The sequence below is a fragment of the Calonectris borealis genome, chromosome 7 (assembly GCF_964195595.1).
Source record: "Calonectris borealis chromosome 7, bCalBor7.hap1.2, whole genome shotgun sequence".
NCBI classification, from domain to species: Eukaryota; Metazoa; Chordata; class Aves; order Procellariiformes; family Procellariidae; genus Calonectris; species Calonectris borealis.
This window is the reverse complement of record NC_134318.1, coordinates 16,760,288-16,776,259: the sequence shown is the minus strand read 5'-3', so window position 1 is coordinate 16,776,259 and position 15,972 is coordinate 16,760,288. Positions and strand designations below refer to the sequence as shown.

The following is a 15,972-nucleotide window of genomic DNA, read 5'->3' as shown; positions in this document are numbered from 1 at the left end:
ACAACTACTATACTTCTGTGATTTTTTTCTGGTAAGTACATGTAAGTATTATGTACTTCGTATTTTTTCCTCTCGGCATTGTATATACTAGATAAAAAGTTTTAGGGTTTTGTTTTGTGATTTTCTTTTTAATTAAAATGTGTCAGCTGATATTTTTAAAAATCCTGATAGAGACTAGGCAAATACTGTTTAAGGTATGTCTGCTGACTGAGGCAAAATCTGACCTTCTCAGGCTTTGCCCTGTCTATGCTGGTTTTTAAAATATGATAACTAACACCTTTGAAAGACAGCTATCATTCTCATGCCTGTGCCATATTGAGCATCCAATTCCTGAAAATGTCTAATTGATTGCAGTTTACTGTTTAGTGATAATCACAGTAGTATCATGCTCTTTACATGAAGGCTGCTCTCAAAAGCAGATGATTCGTGCCAAGTCTAGGTGATTTTCCTTTTCCAGTGTGTTGGGAAGGTTCCCTCTGTCACTTGTTCTCAATGAAACCAACTCATTTCTGATGGCACTGGAGTTAAAAATCATTCAGCTGTGGCAACACCTCTAGTTTTTACCAATTTTGACTGTCAGCATGATAACTGTGTGGTGACACTGAAAGCTATACTTTACCTAGCTCTTTGATGCAAAACTCATTAAAATCATCGGGAGTCTTTTAACTGGATGGAGTACCTTTGGATGGGGAACATCGGAACTAAGTCAGCGCCCTTCAGCCACTGCAGCTTCAGGTCCACGTGTGAGGTTTAGCAGTCCTTCCCGCGCACAGAAGGGCTGGGGGAGGGACAGCCCGAGGTTCACGCAGGGCGAGTTCAGTCGAGTAGCTGTTTGCTGGGTGCCCATGCTGTTAGCATCGCGCTCCGGCCTTCCTGCCAAGAGGTGACATGGCTTCTAAGCAGGGAGGGGGTTTTACAGTCTGGCAACGTTTTCGGTTTTCACTGGAGTGAAAAACAAATTACTGGTATAAATGATGGCAAATACCTCGTCTTTTTTAAAGATTCTTGTTCTTTTTGGATAATTTGGCAACAGGAACATAGATGTGTATTTTGTCTAAAATCTGATATTCTTCTTGATGCCTTTTCTTTACACGTATCTGTCATTCATGCACTTAGATGAAAATGTAACCCTCCACAGGATTTCCCTGTAAATAGATTACAAAAGGAGTGAATTCCTGTTATACAATTTTGTCATTTTTTTTATTCCTGCTATTCCCATACACTTGGGTTCTTGAGTCTCTTTAGTATCGCAATGGGAAGAAAAGGAAATAGTCACTACTATTTGCAGTGATGGAGGGCTTTTCTAATGGTTTCCCTAAAATAAAATGGGTTAGAAATTCTTGCTAAAAAATTCCTGACTGGTTTGCGCTAGAGATGACAAGAAAGTCTGCTCAACAGACAGAGCACATCAACAACCTGTGTTTGCAGATGGGTCGGTGACATTAATTAGATACTGACAGTGCCTTTAGCAGGAATCGGTGGTTTCTTCCCGTGAAAGGGCTGTTCCAGGAATGAGGAACAGCACACCAGCCGGGGCATCTTCTTGAATGTCCTCATCTCCACCAAGCTGAGAATGCGGGGAAGGTACCACAGTCTGTTTATGCTCTCCGTTCCCACTTACCACGTCAGGGGAGATACGATGTGATGGTTTGTCTGCCCGTGTCACTGTGTCAGCAACAGCATTTCCAGACAACTTCGATAGGCAGAGTGTCGGAGACGGCTCGGGGAGACGCTTCTCAGACCTGCCCCGTATGCGCCACGAAGCGCAGCCGTCCCTCCCCGGCGAAGTAATTTGCCCGGGCTCCCCCTGCCCTGCCCTGCTCGGCCGCTGCCCTCCCCGCCCGGCCCGCTCCGGGCGCCGCCGCATGGCGAGGGGGCTGAGCGGCAGCTGCCCCCCGGCAGCCGGCTCCCGTCCCGCCCCGACCCGTCCCGCCGGTTTCAGCCCGGTCGCGCCTCTGGCGCTGCGGGAGCCGCTGCCGCCCTCGCCCCGGCCGCTGCCCGCGGCAGGCTGCTGGCCGGCGGCGCGGCTCGGCAGCACTCGCCCCCGGCGCCCCTGCTCCCCGCTCCTCGGTCAGCCCCGGAGCGCCCAGCCCGGCTCGCTTCCAGTAAGTTGCGGTGGTGCTGTGCTGTCCCCCTCCCCGCCCTCCCCCCCTCCCCGCCGCGCCTCTTGAAGAAAGCGGTTTTTTCTGTTGTCGGGGAGCGTAAATCAGCTTCATCTAAAATCTCGGAAGTGCGAGTCCATCAAATCTTTCTCCTAGCCGCCTGCTACACCTTGCGTGAGTCAGACTGCAGAGCTCCCGGTGCCCTTCTCGCTGTGCGGGGCTGCTCGTGTTTCCCCCTGTCTCAGAGGCAAAAGCAGAAGTGGAATCTGCTCACGCTTTCAGCGGTTCCTTCCCCGGTTGTTGTAGCAGTCGCTGACCTCCAGGCACTATGAATAAACAGCAAAGCTGGGAACAAAAGGAGTCTTCTGGCTGCCATTATCTCACATTAACATAGCAGACGCGCTGCGGTGTGAACAATGCGAGTCTCATTCGCCGATAATCAGCGAGTACCCAGGCATTTGGATTACCAAGGCAACAGGCAATGGTAGAATACTGGGTGGGTGTGTTTTTTATTGTAAAGGAGCAGTCGGATATGGAAACCCAGGTATATTGATAAAGCAGAGCAGAAGGAATGCCTGGTGGCAGGGGGGGACTGAGGGCTCGGGGTTGCATTCCGACACACGTGAGATAAATAAGACATGGATGAAGCAGGTCTGTGCTGTGAGATGCAATAAAGATTAAACTGCATTTGTCAAGCTGAAAACGATCATAAGATAATTTCAGCATTTTGAAAAAGGTAACAGGTGGCATGTTAATAACAGGGCTGTTACCGGTGTATTTTGTAACTGTAATCTGGGCTGTAGTAATGCGTTGCATGGTCTACTTGTGTGACAATAGAACTGGGTGTGATGCTTTAATCTTTTTTCCTTTGATCGGATGGATGCTGTAGTCCCATAATGTCAGACGATGGTAACCCCTCAGCTTCTTCTGAGGCAGGAGCGGGTCTCGGTAGCATTTTCGTTTCTTACCTGCATAGCTGTGATCGTTTGTTCCACCTGGACAGAAATAAGTTGTGTTATCTCTGTGTCTTTGCGCGCGTGCGCGCGCACACACATGTGCATGGACATATATGAAATCTGTAACGTAGCAGGACTGTATGTGTATGAAGGGGCATGTGGGTGTTTGCAGGTTCAGAAACTTCTGAATTAATCTAATTATTTGGCCTGATGCATTTTTCTAATTTCAGGGGTTAGATTCAGATGCACTAACTCTCGTTGAGCAGCATGGTACTTTGCAGGGATGGCTCTCTAACTGATGAGACTGTGTGTAGAGTAAGGCGCCAGGAAGCAGCAGCAAGCATGTCACAGCCTGACCTGTAGCAACCCAATGTGAAATGGAAGGCAGCGTTCCCACCGTGTGCAGTCATAAGTCATCCAGGCCTCAGAGGCCTTGTCAGGACTATAAAGAAAAAGTTAAGGGCTTTCAGCTTCCAGAGGTACTTCGCATCACCTGCTGAACCGCCGGCTCAATTTTGCCGTCTCAGTCTCCATGCAAGCGGCTGTAGTGTGCGTATGTGTGTGGCTGCATGAATGGTTATTGTAAATGTGTGTTGATATTTAAAAGAGCAGAAATGGGGGGGTGATAGCCACCTGCTAGCTGCAGGTGCTATCCAAACCACCAAGCTGATAAATGGCTTGCTGCTTTTGCCTTTTGACTGCTTCACCTGCATCTGCTCACCTAGAACGGGTTCAGAATGCTTCTGTGTTTTCAAACTGTTTGCCAGAAAACAGCCTTCCTTCTTTTTACGGTGAATTATGAAATTTCTGACCGCTTTCACTCTTCCTTTTCAGTTTACATTGCTCATAGCTTGGTACAGGCAACATCCAGTACTGAAACAACGCTTGAGGTAATTCTTTCTTGATAGGGAAGGACTAGGTATGGATCCTCTGTGCATTTGGAGTAGGGAGCATCAAAGCTTTCCAAAGGGTCAGAGAACATATTCATCTAGTTGGAAAGAGTGAAGGGAAACAACAGCCATGAGAAATGGGGGGGGGTGGAGGGGAGTAATTTTTGGAGCTGTATATTTGCTCTGTAAGATCTGAATGTTTGGAGTCACGCCATTAAGAAGTAGAGGGAAATAAAACCTTGCAAAATGCTTCCAGATTGACTTTTTTCACTTTTGCGTTACATAAATACACGCAGTGATTTGGATGGGACTCTGTCTTACGTATTTGTTTAGTGAAATACATGATGGAGCCTTAATTTATACCAATATCATTTGAACTTCTTCAAATAATGTTACTAAATTGAGGAATGTATTTGTAGAAGGCATGCATCACGTAGGCAGCATCAATCAAAAGTAAATTACTGCTAGCCATCCAAAGTCTGTATTGGTATACACACCTAGTACACCACCCTCTTTTATTTCCTCATCTTCAGTGTAAACACCTTAGGATACCTGTACACAACACTGGCTTTTAGTTTGCTTTATGTCAGTGTGTCATGTACAGAGGTAGTTGTTCTTTGGGGTTTTTTACAGTATATCTTCATATTTGCTTGCTGACTGTAAGTGCTCTTTGTGTCCTTCCTACACGGGTGTCTCCTTGCTCTGCCATATTCCTCCGTCTGAACAGAGAACGGATTGTGTAGAGTGGTTTCTACAGATTACGGAAAACACAGCACAAAAGATCAAGGGATAACTTGGTTAAATTTTGTATTACCAAAATTTTTTTAATAGTAATGCGTTTTAATATCTGTTAACTAGACTGAAAACTAATTTTAAGTGTTTAAGTTGAAACACTTTGGCCAAGCACTTCAGCCATGTGAAGATGGTGCATGTATCTCAGCTAGCAAGGCACTGGTTTTGTTCCCCTGAAAAAAAATTTCAGTGAAAAATGGGAAGTCAGTTGTTTCCTTCTAAATGTCCGGGGTTTTTAAAAAGAAAACAAAAGCAGATCTCTGAAATGTTTTTGATTATCAGTAAGAGGAAACAAATTTTAGCTTTCAGGTGTCACATTGGTTTTTTGTTCAAATTAGAAGTCAAGGCCAAGGATATTTTCAGTGGAAATTTGACCAGAAATAAATAAAATAAAAAACTCATTTGATCTGTTATTTATGAATAGATTGTCAGGGATTCCTAGCTTATCGAATTGGGAAAAAATTAGCTGAAGTCCTTCCTGGAGCATTTTAATGTTGCAGGAAACTGCTAATAGTGTTCCATCTGTTCTTGCAATTTTATTTTTAAAGAAGTTGTTAGGTTTTGTTTATACTGATACGAAAATTATAAAAATGTGCTGAAATTCATGCCTGTTCCATAACGTGAGCACACCAAAAAGACGGTTCAAATTCAGTATTTGCACTGCACCATGCAAAACAGTCTTTTTCTTAAGTAAGAGTATGCTTAAAATAAGTTTATGGTGGTACCCTAATCAAGAATTGCTAACTGAATCCATATTAATAATTAAAGCTACGTGAGTGGTGTTCATTTGAGAAACCCAAGTAAAACAAAAACTAAACCTGAATGAAAGGAGCTAAGCTGCCTAACTTGTGAGACCATATGGGCATGAAACACATGCATTGGTGCTACAGTTACGTAGGGCTTCGTTTCCTGTTCTGATTGCGGGATTTGTGATATTTTTCCACTGCAGACAGATGAGGTTTTAGGGGGAAGAGAGGGGTGAGGCAGGAGCAAGGAGCCTTGTTTGGAGATTGTTATATTTTAGTTTGTATTAAAGTAGTGTCACCTAGAGGCTCCAACCAAGAATACAGCCAAGGGGTGCTGGGCGCCCTGAGCACACACGCGCCCAGGGGCACTTGTAGGGGAAGAGCAAGGTACAGACACAGAGAGGTGCCGGCAAGAACAGATCAGGAGCCACGGTTTTGGGCTGTATTTGGACCGTTCTAATTTTTGGCCATGTATAACTGCAAAGGAGTGTTTGGCCTGGGTGGATCTCCATCATCTCACTCCTTGTTGTCAGATGCTCTCTTCTCTAGGTGTCCATGGCTGACAAAAGAAGACATGGGAGAAATGACAGTCAGTGTTACACTGGCAATTACCTGCTCATCTTGGTGTCAGCTGAAGAAGTTATGATAGGGTCTGTGGATTTAAAGGGTTGTGTGGACTCTATGTGTGTCAGCTACCAGTCAGGTGGGATGACTGTGCTTCAGGAACGTTAAAGACCCCTGCAAAACTCTAAAGCTGGCTTCAGGGTAACCAACAGAAACTAGTCACTGAAAGCCCAGTTGTGGGAAACTTGATTGCAGTGCTTGGAATGAAAAGATTTTTTGAGAAAGCCAACATCTGGTGCTTTTCTGTAGTAGTTGATGGATTTTCAGTGTTTAAAATGGAGATAGATGCTCTATATAGGTAGTGTTTTAGACACCTGGTCTTCTCAACAAGTGATGTGGAAAATCACTGGGAAGATATAATTCCAGATATAATTCCTCCACAACATGTGAAGTACTAATGCTCTAGGGATGCATACTTCACTAAACCATCTGAATCTCTCCTTCCTCAATCAATGAAGACATGCAAACAGAGTATCAGGTACGCATACAATTGCTTTAATGACAACATAAACATATTTAAAATACAGCATTTTCAAATAATGCCACAAATTATGTATAAATTACAGTAATTCACTAGTATTAATTTATGGAGCTCACTTGTTATTAAGCAACTTTTATTAGAATTAACTAACAGTGTGTGTCTGACACGAAGTCTGTAACTATTCCAAAGAGACTGAATATCTGTCTGGTTCCGTTTTCCCAGTACTGAGATTAAGAGAAACTGTTTAGACCTAAGTGCCGATGTACTTCTCCGACATGAGTGTTGTGTTACCAATGGTTTCAGTACATTTGCCAGCAGCTAAGAAATCCTTCCTCCTTATTCCTTGATTGCAGTTTTACTACATCATAGTTTGAGAAGTAATTTCCCTCCATCTCCTTCTCTTTGCTCTGTGGCTTCTTCTGCTGTTTGGCCTTTAATGCTGACCAGTAGTATGTATAGGTTCATTAACACTATTATAAATTTAGTCAATACTCTTTTAGTGGACTCCAGCTGAGCCCAAACTGACTCACTGCCCTCCAGGGTGTAGTGAGAGACTTAATTACCCTTGTACCGTTCAACAGGAACAATGTCGTGGGCAGCATTTTGCTGTGGCTGGAGAGGTTGAAGCTTCTTTCTCTATTGGCTGCCATTTTCAAGTTTATAGAAAGGGATTTTGGAATAATTCACAGGTGTCTATAATAACAGTGGAAAGCCACTGCTCTTTTGCAAATGAGAATTGGATTGGTTGTGTTTCATTACGGTAGTTATATGGATTTTCCTTTGATGGTGGGAGTATTCCTTTGGGTTGTCTAAGGACAGAAATGCAAGTTGAAAGAGCGAAGGGGAGGGACAAGTAATCCTTTAGTTGTGGCGTGTGTTTCAGCATCTCCTACTGCTTGAAACCAAAGAAGCCTTCACGCAGTGGAGGAAGGGTGGGTATTGTATCCACTATGGCAAAAGTCATACTCAAACATGTATGTAATTGGTGATAGGCCAGAATATCATGCTGGGGAATGCAAACCGCAAGAATGCCGTGTATTTCTCGTTGGGGTAATGCAATGAAGTTTGAGTGAAGTGAGGTCTAGTGCAGTAAGTATATATTAGGGTGTATAAGTTGATGTTCTGCAAGGAACATCCATCACTATTTCAGCGTCGCCATAATTTCTGATACTAATGTTGTCTGCAATTTAAAGCTAAGTCCTGTGTTGGATAATGTAATAGTCACGTGATTCAATGTGCACAATTAATATTTCTCAACAAATCTGTACCTGGTCTTTTTTTCTGGCTTTCATGTGTTATGCTGGGTCCTGTGCTGGAGGCTTTCATCATATGTCAACAATGTGGTTTCTGGAGGCGTCACCCATTTTAACTGTAATACAGTAAAAACTGAGTGATTTACTCTTCCTTGTAATTAGATGAACTGATTGTCTTTGAGAACCCAGTGCAGCCTTCCACTAAACAAACGCTCTGACTCTACCATTGGCAAGTGCGGTGAGCAATATATGAAATGCCTTCTGTGAACTGTAAAGGAGGGGAACTTTGCTTTGGAGGCAAAGTGAAGAAATGGTTATAACTTCTTAACAGCAGGCTAAGGCATCGCTAGCTCAAAGTTTGAGTATGCGTACAAACCGTAAGGCATATTTGTATTAGAGGAACCTTCAGTCGCTCTGTGGTTTGATCCCTGCCTGTCATTACCTTTCTTATTTACTCATACACTTGCAAAATATTTGCCTTGTCCCTCAGGTTTTATTATCTGCCCACAGCACATCAGTGGGGAATAGAGAGGAATGGCTGCAGTGAGTCCTTTAACTGCTTATATCATGGAGAGAGCTTCTTTGTAGTCGTTGAAGTATACAAATACTCATATGTGCCATAAATATCCAAACAAATCACAGAGCAGGCATCATCAAAAACAGTCAGAGAAGGAAGTAAAGTAGGAGGCATCATTCAGAGCAGGAAGAAAGAGGAAGGCTTCATAGCAATCACAAATTCTGGGTTAGTCATCATTTGTCTCCATGCCGGTGGAGGGGACTTGCTGAAGCATTGCGTCACTTGCAAATATTAGTCACTGAAGCCATTGTCTGAGCCTCTGAATGAGAGGGGGAAGATTTTCAGCCTTCTGAGAGAAAATATTTTAAAAAAAAATGAGCTAGGAGGGCTTACTAATTGCAAGGTGTTAAATATGCCCTAATTCACACATTGGTTTATATGGATGCTGTCAATGTAACCATTACGCGTCAAGCATCTGACAGAAAATTACTATTTTCCACTAATTTTCCCTAATTATTTGTTAGGGGAAATAATTCTTTTCCCTAATTTAACTAATTTTAATTTTTTTTTGTGATTTTATTGCTTAATTCAATTTGGGTATTTTGAAAGAAATAGGTCAGTTCAAATTCACCGTTATGTTCTAATAGAATGCTGTTGTGCTGGCACAGCATTATGGAATTTGTTTGAAATTTCCTCGTCGTTTGTAAAAGGTATTCACTGTTTCATTTTACCTTACACAGTTGCTGTAGCTGTTATTAGTTTATGGGTTACTTGGGACATAGGCAGTTTTTATCCCATGCGTGTGCACTTCTTTGTGCAATGCAATTCCTATTAAATGATTTAGGTTAGATGTTATGAACAGGCTAAAGAATGAACACATAGGTAGTCCCTGATTTTGGCTCACAGCACAAAAGAAAGGAGCAGTGGCCCAAGCCTGGAGTGCTGTCTGGGGACATGGAGAGTCAGCTCCCTGGTCTGCCACAGAACCCTTTTTAGGACTTTGGCAAGTTGGTTGTCTCACCATGTCTTGTATGAGTTAATTGTGTGGCACTTTACAGTGCAGGCTTTGAAGCATGCAGATACAGCGTTCGAAGAGCCTGTATGGATTCTTTAGGCCAGGTAGCCCTGTATAGAATTCCAGTGGTAGCTGATAGTCCAGGCAAAAATGCAGTTCTTGATATAAAATACAAGTCGATGGCGTTTGAAAATGAGAACGCAATGCGTGTGTGTATTAAATGGTATCTATATCTAGATGAGGAAAGATCACGTGTGTGTATGTGTACATATATGCAAATAGAAATCTCATTTGCAAGTTAATAGTATGAGAACGAGCAAATTTCAAGTGGGATATATTTTACAGTTATGGGATTATTAGTTACTTTCACTGGATTTAACGTATTTCATTAATTACACCAGATGTGTACCTATCCTGTGTTCATTTTGAAACCACCAATGCTTTTGTATGAAGAGAAATGTAAGAAATGTTTGCTTGTATCTGTGAGCAAAGGTAATGGAAAAACCCAATCCTCTCATCCACATATTTTATCTGAAAGATGTCTTGTATATCTGCAGTTGATTTTCTAGAATGCTGATTAGCTAATACTGTTTTTGGCATGCAGCTTATCCATCGTGTGGGAGAACACTATCTGAATTTCAATTTACTTTTCAAAATGATGTTGAACTGCTATTCCTTTAAAGGCTTTTCTGGCCATTTGGGGACCCAGTGCAGACAGTGGAGCTGCAGTCTGGTCTCAAAATCTAATTGAATTGATATGAGGCAGCTGAAGCAATGATTGTTGAAGAGCTTGAGATGGTTTGCAAAAAATAAGTGCTTCTGAGCAACTTGCTTAGTATCCTTGTTTGAAACTCTGCCCCTGCGTTTATTTTTACTTTCGTCGGTAACAGACCTTTATGGTTAAAAGCCCTGTGCTTCAATATAGTTAAGGAGTTCATTAGTTCTGTGTGGTTTTGATATGATCACGTTGCTATTAAAGAAACTTTGTACCTCTGAGCGTACCAGGCTAATAACGGAAGGAGGAGCGGGGAGTTAAGGTAATGTCAGGTGTTAATCCCTGTGTCCCTGCCAGCAACTTGCCACTGTTTAAACTTCCAAAATCTCACCCTCCTAAACATTTATTTTTGCAGTGATGGGTCATTCCCTTACGATTCTGTTCCCTGGCAGCAAAATACCAACCAGCCTCCAGGCTCTTTATCAGTGGTCACCACAGTATGGGGTGTGACTAACACCTCTCAAAGCCAGGTAAGCTTCGTTTTTATGCTTCCTCCCCTGCCGATACGGGTTTTCACTAACGTTTGCAAAATGGAAAGCTTTTTGGAAAATCCTCTTGGAATCGATAACAGTGTCTGTGTTCTCTTTGTTGTACATGCTGCATTTTTTTTCCAGTCGTGTCCTCTTTGGTGTCATCGGAAAGGAGGCGTCTGAGAGCTTGAGTCAGTAACTCCTTTAGCTCCATGCAAACGTCAGGGTTGGGTTTAGCACGTACTTTGCGCTGTATGGTTTCAACACTAAAAGTATGACTTTGGAGTGATCCCAAACCTCTTGGGAATTTCACATTGAGTTTGAAGAGTTGTTTTATTACAAATAAAATTTCTAGCTAGATTCACCAAACAATAGTTATTGTTGATTTTACCCGGGGTTGTGTCGTACTTGTGGGCTGGTGAAAGGTGCTAACTACCAGCTATAGGCTGTGCTCTTCTCAATGTCTCCTGTTAATGCTGCCTTACTTCGCAAAAATATTTCAATATGCATTGGAGCAAAAGTATGAGCTCCTGACTTCCAGGGGAGAGTCATGCTTACTGGATTTTCATTTGGTTCTCTCTGCTCTTACCTCGCTTTTTCTTCTATATTGAATATTGAATTATGCCATACAAAAAGAAGCAGCTTTAATGAAGGAGATGCCAATTATTTGTGATCGTGCGCTCTCCAAGGGATGTGGCACAGATTAAGCTCTCAGACAGTGTAGGCTTTTCTTACACCGTGGATGAAGTGCTCTAAACACATCACCATCTTTAATGAGTGCAAGTGGTATATAAATCTAACTTGTCTTTTCTACCTTTCTCAAATCAAGAGACGTTAGATCCCATACAAAATTTTCTGTGGATCTTTTTTTTTTTCATTATTTTAATTTTGGTCAGAAAATTGAAAACAAAATTGTTATGGATTGAGCCATTTGAAAAAGAAATCATTCAGGGGCCAAGTCGTATAGATACTCACATGGCAGCTATGTAAGCACTGGTTGTGGCAAAATCTTTCTTCAAAAAATAAAAAGAGGAAACAGTTACAGGATCTATAACATCATTTATTATCGTTGCTTTCTTTTTAACACCTTAAAAAAAAAAGGTATCCTATCTGGGAGAGAAACACCTGAGTAAACAGGTAGGTCTATACATTGGCCAGAGAATGGAAATACAGTTTCTTGTGAAAATCTTTCACACTTAAAAAGGCAAAAGGAAAGAAAATAAAAAGACTCAGAGTTTTGTTCTATCGTAAGAACACTGTAATGTAACTTGAACTCATCATGATACTTCAGAGGAATGTGCAATAAAAGAAAAAAATGCTTCTTCAGAATCACTGCAAGGGAAGGGTGAAACTCTGAAACATGAAGCTTGGTTGTAGCTCCTCAGAGCAGATGGAAGTGAATGACAGGGTTTACCGTAAGTCTTCATGTTCCCCGGGGGAAAGGAATGAGCTGGGCTCACCAATTCCCTTTCACAAATTCCCAAAGCTGATGACTTGGTCTTCTGTAAAAATCATGACCATTAAATTTCTTCCCAAGTAGGAGACAGATTTCCATGCAGGTGATGCATGAACAGCCATACTTAGATCTCAACGGAAATCTTAACAATTTTGGTTCAATTGAAAAAAATAAATGCTTCAAATAAGCAAACCAAGTCCTTTTAAAAACAGAACAGAGGACTCTTTTCTAAGAAGCAATAAAAACAACCAATAGACTTCTGTACACTTTAGAGAGAGTATACTTTAGATTCAAGAACCAGTTAAGCCACTGAAATATATTCTTTCACAGTTTTTGCATCTGTAGTATGCTAATGAGCACCCTTTACAGTATGCCAATGAGACTGAATATTTGCAAGTTATTTTGAAGTCCTACAACAAAAAAAAGAAAAAGCATGTGCTTTCTCTTCATGGGATGAATTTGTCACCTAGAGAGCATGGTTCTAGCAGGTCTTATTCGTGACTTTTTTCATAAGCATGTTAGTTTGGGTTCCATCTAGTTAAAAATCTCCTGTGAAGGATAATTAGAGATCAGAAACTCCTGTTTGTTTGGAAATGGCAAAAGAAAAGGAGAAATCACCAGGAGTGTGTACCTAAATATCAACAAGTTCAGAGTACAGGGTGGTTATATTGTAATTTATCGATTGCAGCAAATCAACTTAATTTGCTTGATGTAGTTGAAGGTGCAGCCCCTTATTCTTATGTTTTTACTCACAGGTGCTGGGAAATCCAATGGCAAATGCTAATAACCCTATGAACCCAGCAGGAAATCCCATGGCTTCTGGGATGACTACCAGCAACCCTGGAATCAACTCTCCTCAGTTTGCTGGACAGCAGCAACAATTTTCAGCTAAGGCAGGCTCCACTCAGCCATACATACAGCAGGGCATGTATGGGCGACCCAATTATCCTGGAAGTGGAGGCTTTGGTGGCAGGTAAGATTTACTTGGGTGAGTGGAAAATGGATGTAAATAGTTGATGAAGCTTGTTCTCATGACCTGGCAGAAGTGTCATGGGCTTATTTTAATTATATAAAGTCTCAATACTCTTTTATGCTGGTTAACTGAAGTGCATACTGCTTTTACAGCTTTGGAAATCAGCTACCCAAACTGCAGTGAAATTCATCACAGTAAATGGAAATGGCTTAGGTCAATCAATTAGCTCTAATAAACCCCCAAAATAAAGTTTTAATTAAGAGAGATTGTTAAACAGACCACAGGCTTAGGAATGATTAACATTTAATAAGGCCGGGATGTGAAAGGTATTGATGATATAATTTCTACGTGCCTATGGAGGAATATGCTTGAGTATTAGGCAAAGTAGGTTCCTATGCAGTGGAATATTTCTGCCCAAAGACTTACTCTGCAGCAGGAATTTGAAAAGAATTGAAGATGAAGATGTTTGTTAAGAGAGATGGTCAAACTGTGTATTTATTTGGGGGAAGTAAATGCTGCATTAGTGAAATAAGCCAAAACTAATAGCCTGGGTTTTGTTACATTTTGACTTTCTGTGTCTATGCTTTGTAAACAAGGGTGGTAAGTGCACTTAACTGAAACTACTATTTATGGTCCCTCTGCAAAGCCTGCTGAAAAGGTTGTTAGCATAGTCAGTCTCGTGTGAAGAATATAAGCCTGGGACTCCGGGAACTTACCTCTCCTTTCATCTCTGCCGCTCATCTACCGAGTGACCTTGAACAAGTCAGAAAGTTTCTTCAGCTTTGTATTAACATCTCTAAAATGGGCATAGTATACTGGCCCATATTTATAAAGGTAGTTGATGTCTTGGAGTGGGAAAGGCATGGTTTAGCTTAATTTATCTTATGATCAATGGGAGAGCTGGGTAGGAACTGCAAAATACGTTGTGTGGGATCCAGTAGAGCTGATTGCATTGGGTCTCTCCTGGCCTTTCTGCTGAGATTCAGGTGGGAATGCTTTTACGTCGGGAATACTTGGCATAATTCACCACTGAGGCAGATGAACGCGCTGTAGTAGAGGAAGCTCTCTGTTCATGCTGCTGTGCAGTCTGCCCCTACACTATTGGGAAATGGAGCATGCATTTCTTTCAGGATTTCAGTTCAACTTCGCAGTAAGCTACAGAGCTGCAAAGCAGTTCACTGCCCCCGAAACAACTGACAGTGGTGCCTTACAAGCTGACGGTGGACTGTTGCACGTGAGCAACACTGGTGTCTCATGTACACACCTAATTCCCCATCCTGCTGGCTTCCATTAGGCGTTGAGACGTGGTTTTGGGACAGTTCCAGATCAGGATCACACCAACGTTCAAAACAAAATCCACCAGGCATGTCTTAATTCTCTCTCTCTCTCTCTCTCTTTCTTTCTTTTCTTCCCTGTTAGTTACCCTGGAGGCCCAAATACCCCTGCAGGAATGGGGATCCCCCCACACACAAGGCCACCAGCTGATTTCACCCAGCCAGCTGCAGCTGCTGCCGCTGCTGCAGTTGCAGCTGCAGCTGCTACAGCAACAGCTACAGCTACAGCCACTGTGGCAGCCCTTCAGGAAACGCAGAATAAGGACATGAACCAGTATGGACCGGTAAGAGAGTAACCCTTATGTCTTCATACCTGCCTGTTCTTGACCATTACAGGGAATTGGGCTGTCCTTCTTACTCCCTTGTTTATTAGGGTGCCTAATCTATTACTGGTTTTTTGTGCATGAGCATGGTTATAAATGCTTATGAGAAGCTCCTGGAATGTGTGTATGTAGGTATGAGTCGGTCTCCTGTGTTCTTCCTGATAAATCTTGCCTAAGTGTATTTTGTAGTTTGGAGATTGCCCCTTAAAAAAATTGAAGATTACCCAAAGTTATGGCTGCATCTGACGTGATATATTATTGCTGCCTTTGCCAGCCCTGTGAACCTCTAAATTTGAGTACCTGGTGAAATGTTCCAGAATCTTGGATTAGATTTTGTACCGCTTGGGTAGTTGCTTATTTTGCCAACTACAGTTGGTTGGTTCTTTTTTTCCCTGCAAACAAGGAAACAGCAGTAGAAAAGAGATTTGCTTTTTAATAATGTTGTCTATGAGAACAGCTATGCGAGACATGCATTTCTGGTGATCCATAGCCTCCAGCATGTCACGACTTTGTGTAATAATTTTTTCTTAAAATAAACAAGGGTTTGATCAATGCAGGTGTTTTCCTCCTTAGCTTTTTTACCTCTCTGAGTTTTTGAAGCATATATGGGCCTATATGCCAGGTGATCTAAAGAAGTACAATGTCTTAGAAATTGTAGTGTTGTGCTGTATGTACACAGCCAACTTCCTAAGCTGTTATCTTACAGTAATAGACTAGCCAATTTAAACGATTTAATTGCTCACCTTGGACTTATGTCTGTCTTTCTCTCTTATGCCTTCTACAATTCCAATTGAATTTTTATTATAAACATCACCACCCATCAAATGTTGGAGAACATTGAAGGAAAATGCGACATAAATCCTTCCCTTCTTCCCTCCCCCAAAAGCATGTTCAGCTCCCTCCTCCCATTTTAAATGCATGTCGCATTTTATTCTTTTTTTTTTTTTCTTCTTCTTCCGTTGAAGGTTTGTTCCTCTTTCCAGATGGGTCCAACTCAGGCTTACAACAACCAGTTTATGAACCAGCCTGGTCCTCGTGGCCCTGCTTCTATGCCAGGCAACATGAACCCAGCAAGTATGGGAGCAGGAATGACGCCTTCCAGCATGAGTGGGCCACCCATGGGCATGAACCAGCCTCGGCCTCCTGGAATGAGTCCCTTCAACACCCATGGGCAGAGGATGCCTCAGCAAGCCTACCCAGGCCCACGCCCCCAGTCTTTGCCTATACAGGGCATAAAGAGACCGTACCCAGGAGAGGTAATAAAA

General features: G+C 42.2%; 1 protein-coding gene across 1 annotated transcript in view; it reads left to right on the top strand.

Annotated features, from left to right (window-relative positions):
• Positions 1-15,972, top strand: part of ZMIZ1 (zinc finger MIZ-type containing 1) — a 312,000-nt gene that overhangs the window by 263,990 nt on the left and 32,038 nt on the right. The window contains exons 7-10 of the mRNA XM_075154379.1: positions 10,507-10,621; positions 12,833-13,050; positions 14,470-14,668; positions 15,673-15,963. Coding sequence (XP_075010480.1) covers positions 10,507-10,621; positions 12,833-13,050; positions 14,470-14,668; positions 15,673-15,963 — 823 coding nt within the window. The remainder of the gene's footprint in view (positions 1-10,506; positions 10,622-12,832; positions 13,051-14,469; positions 14,669-15,672; positions 15,964-15,972) is intronic.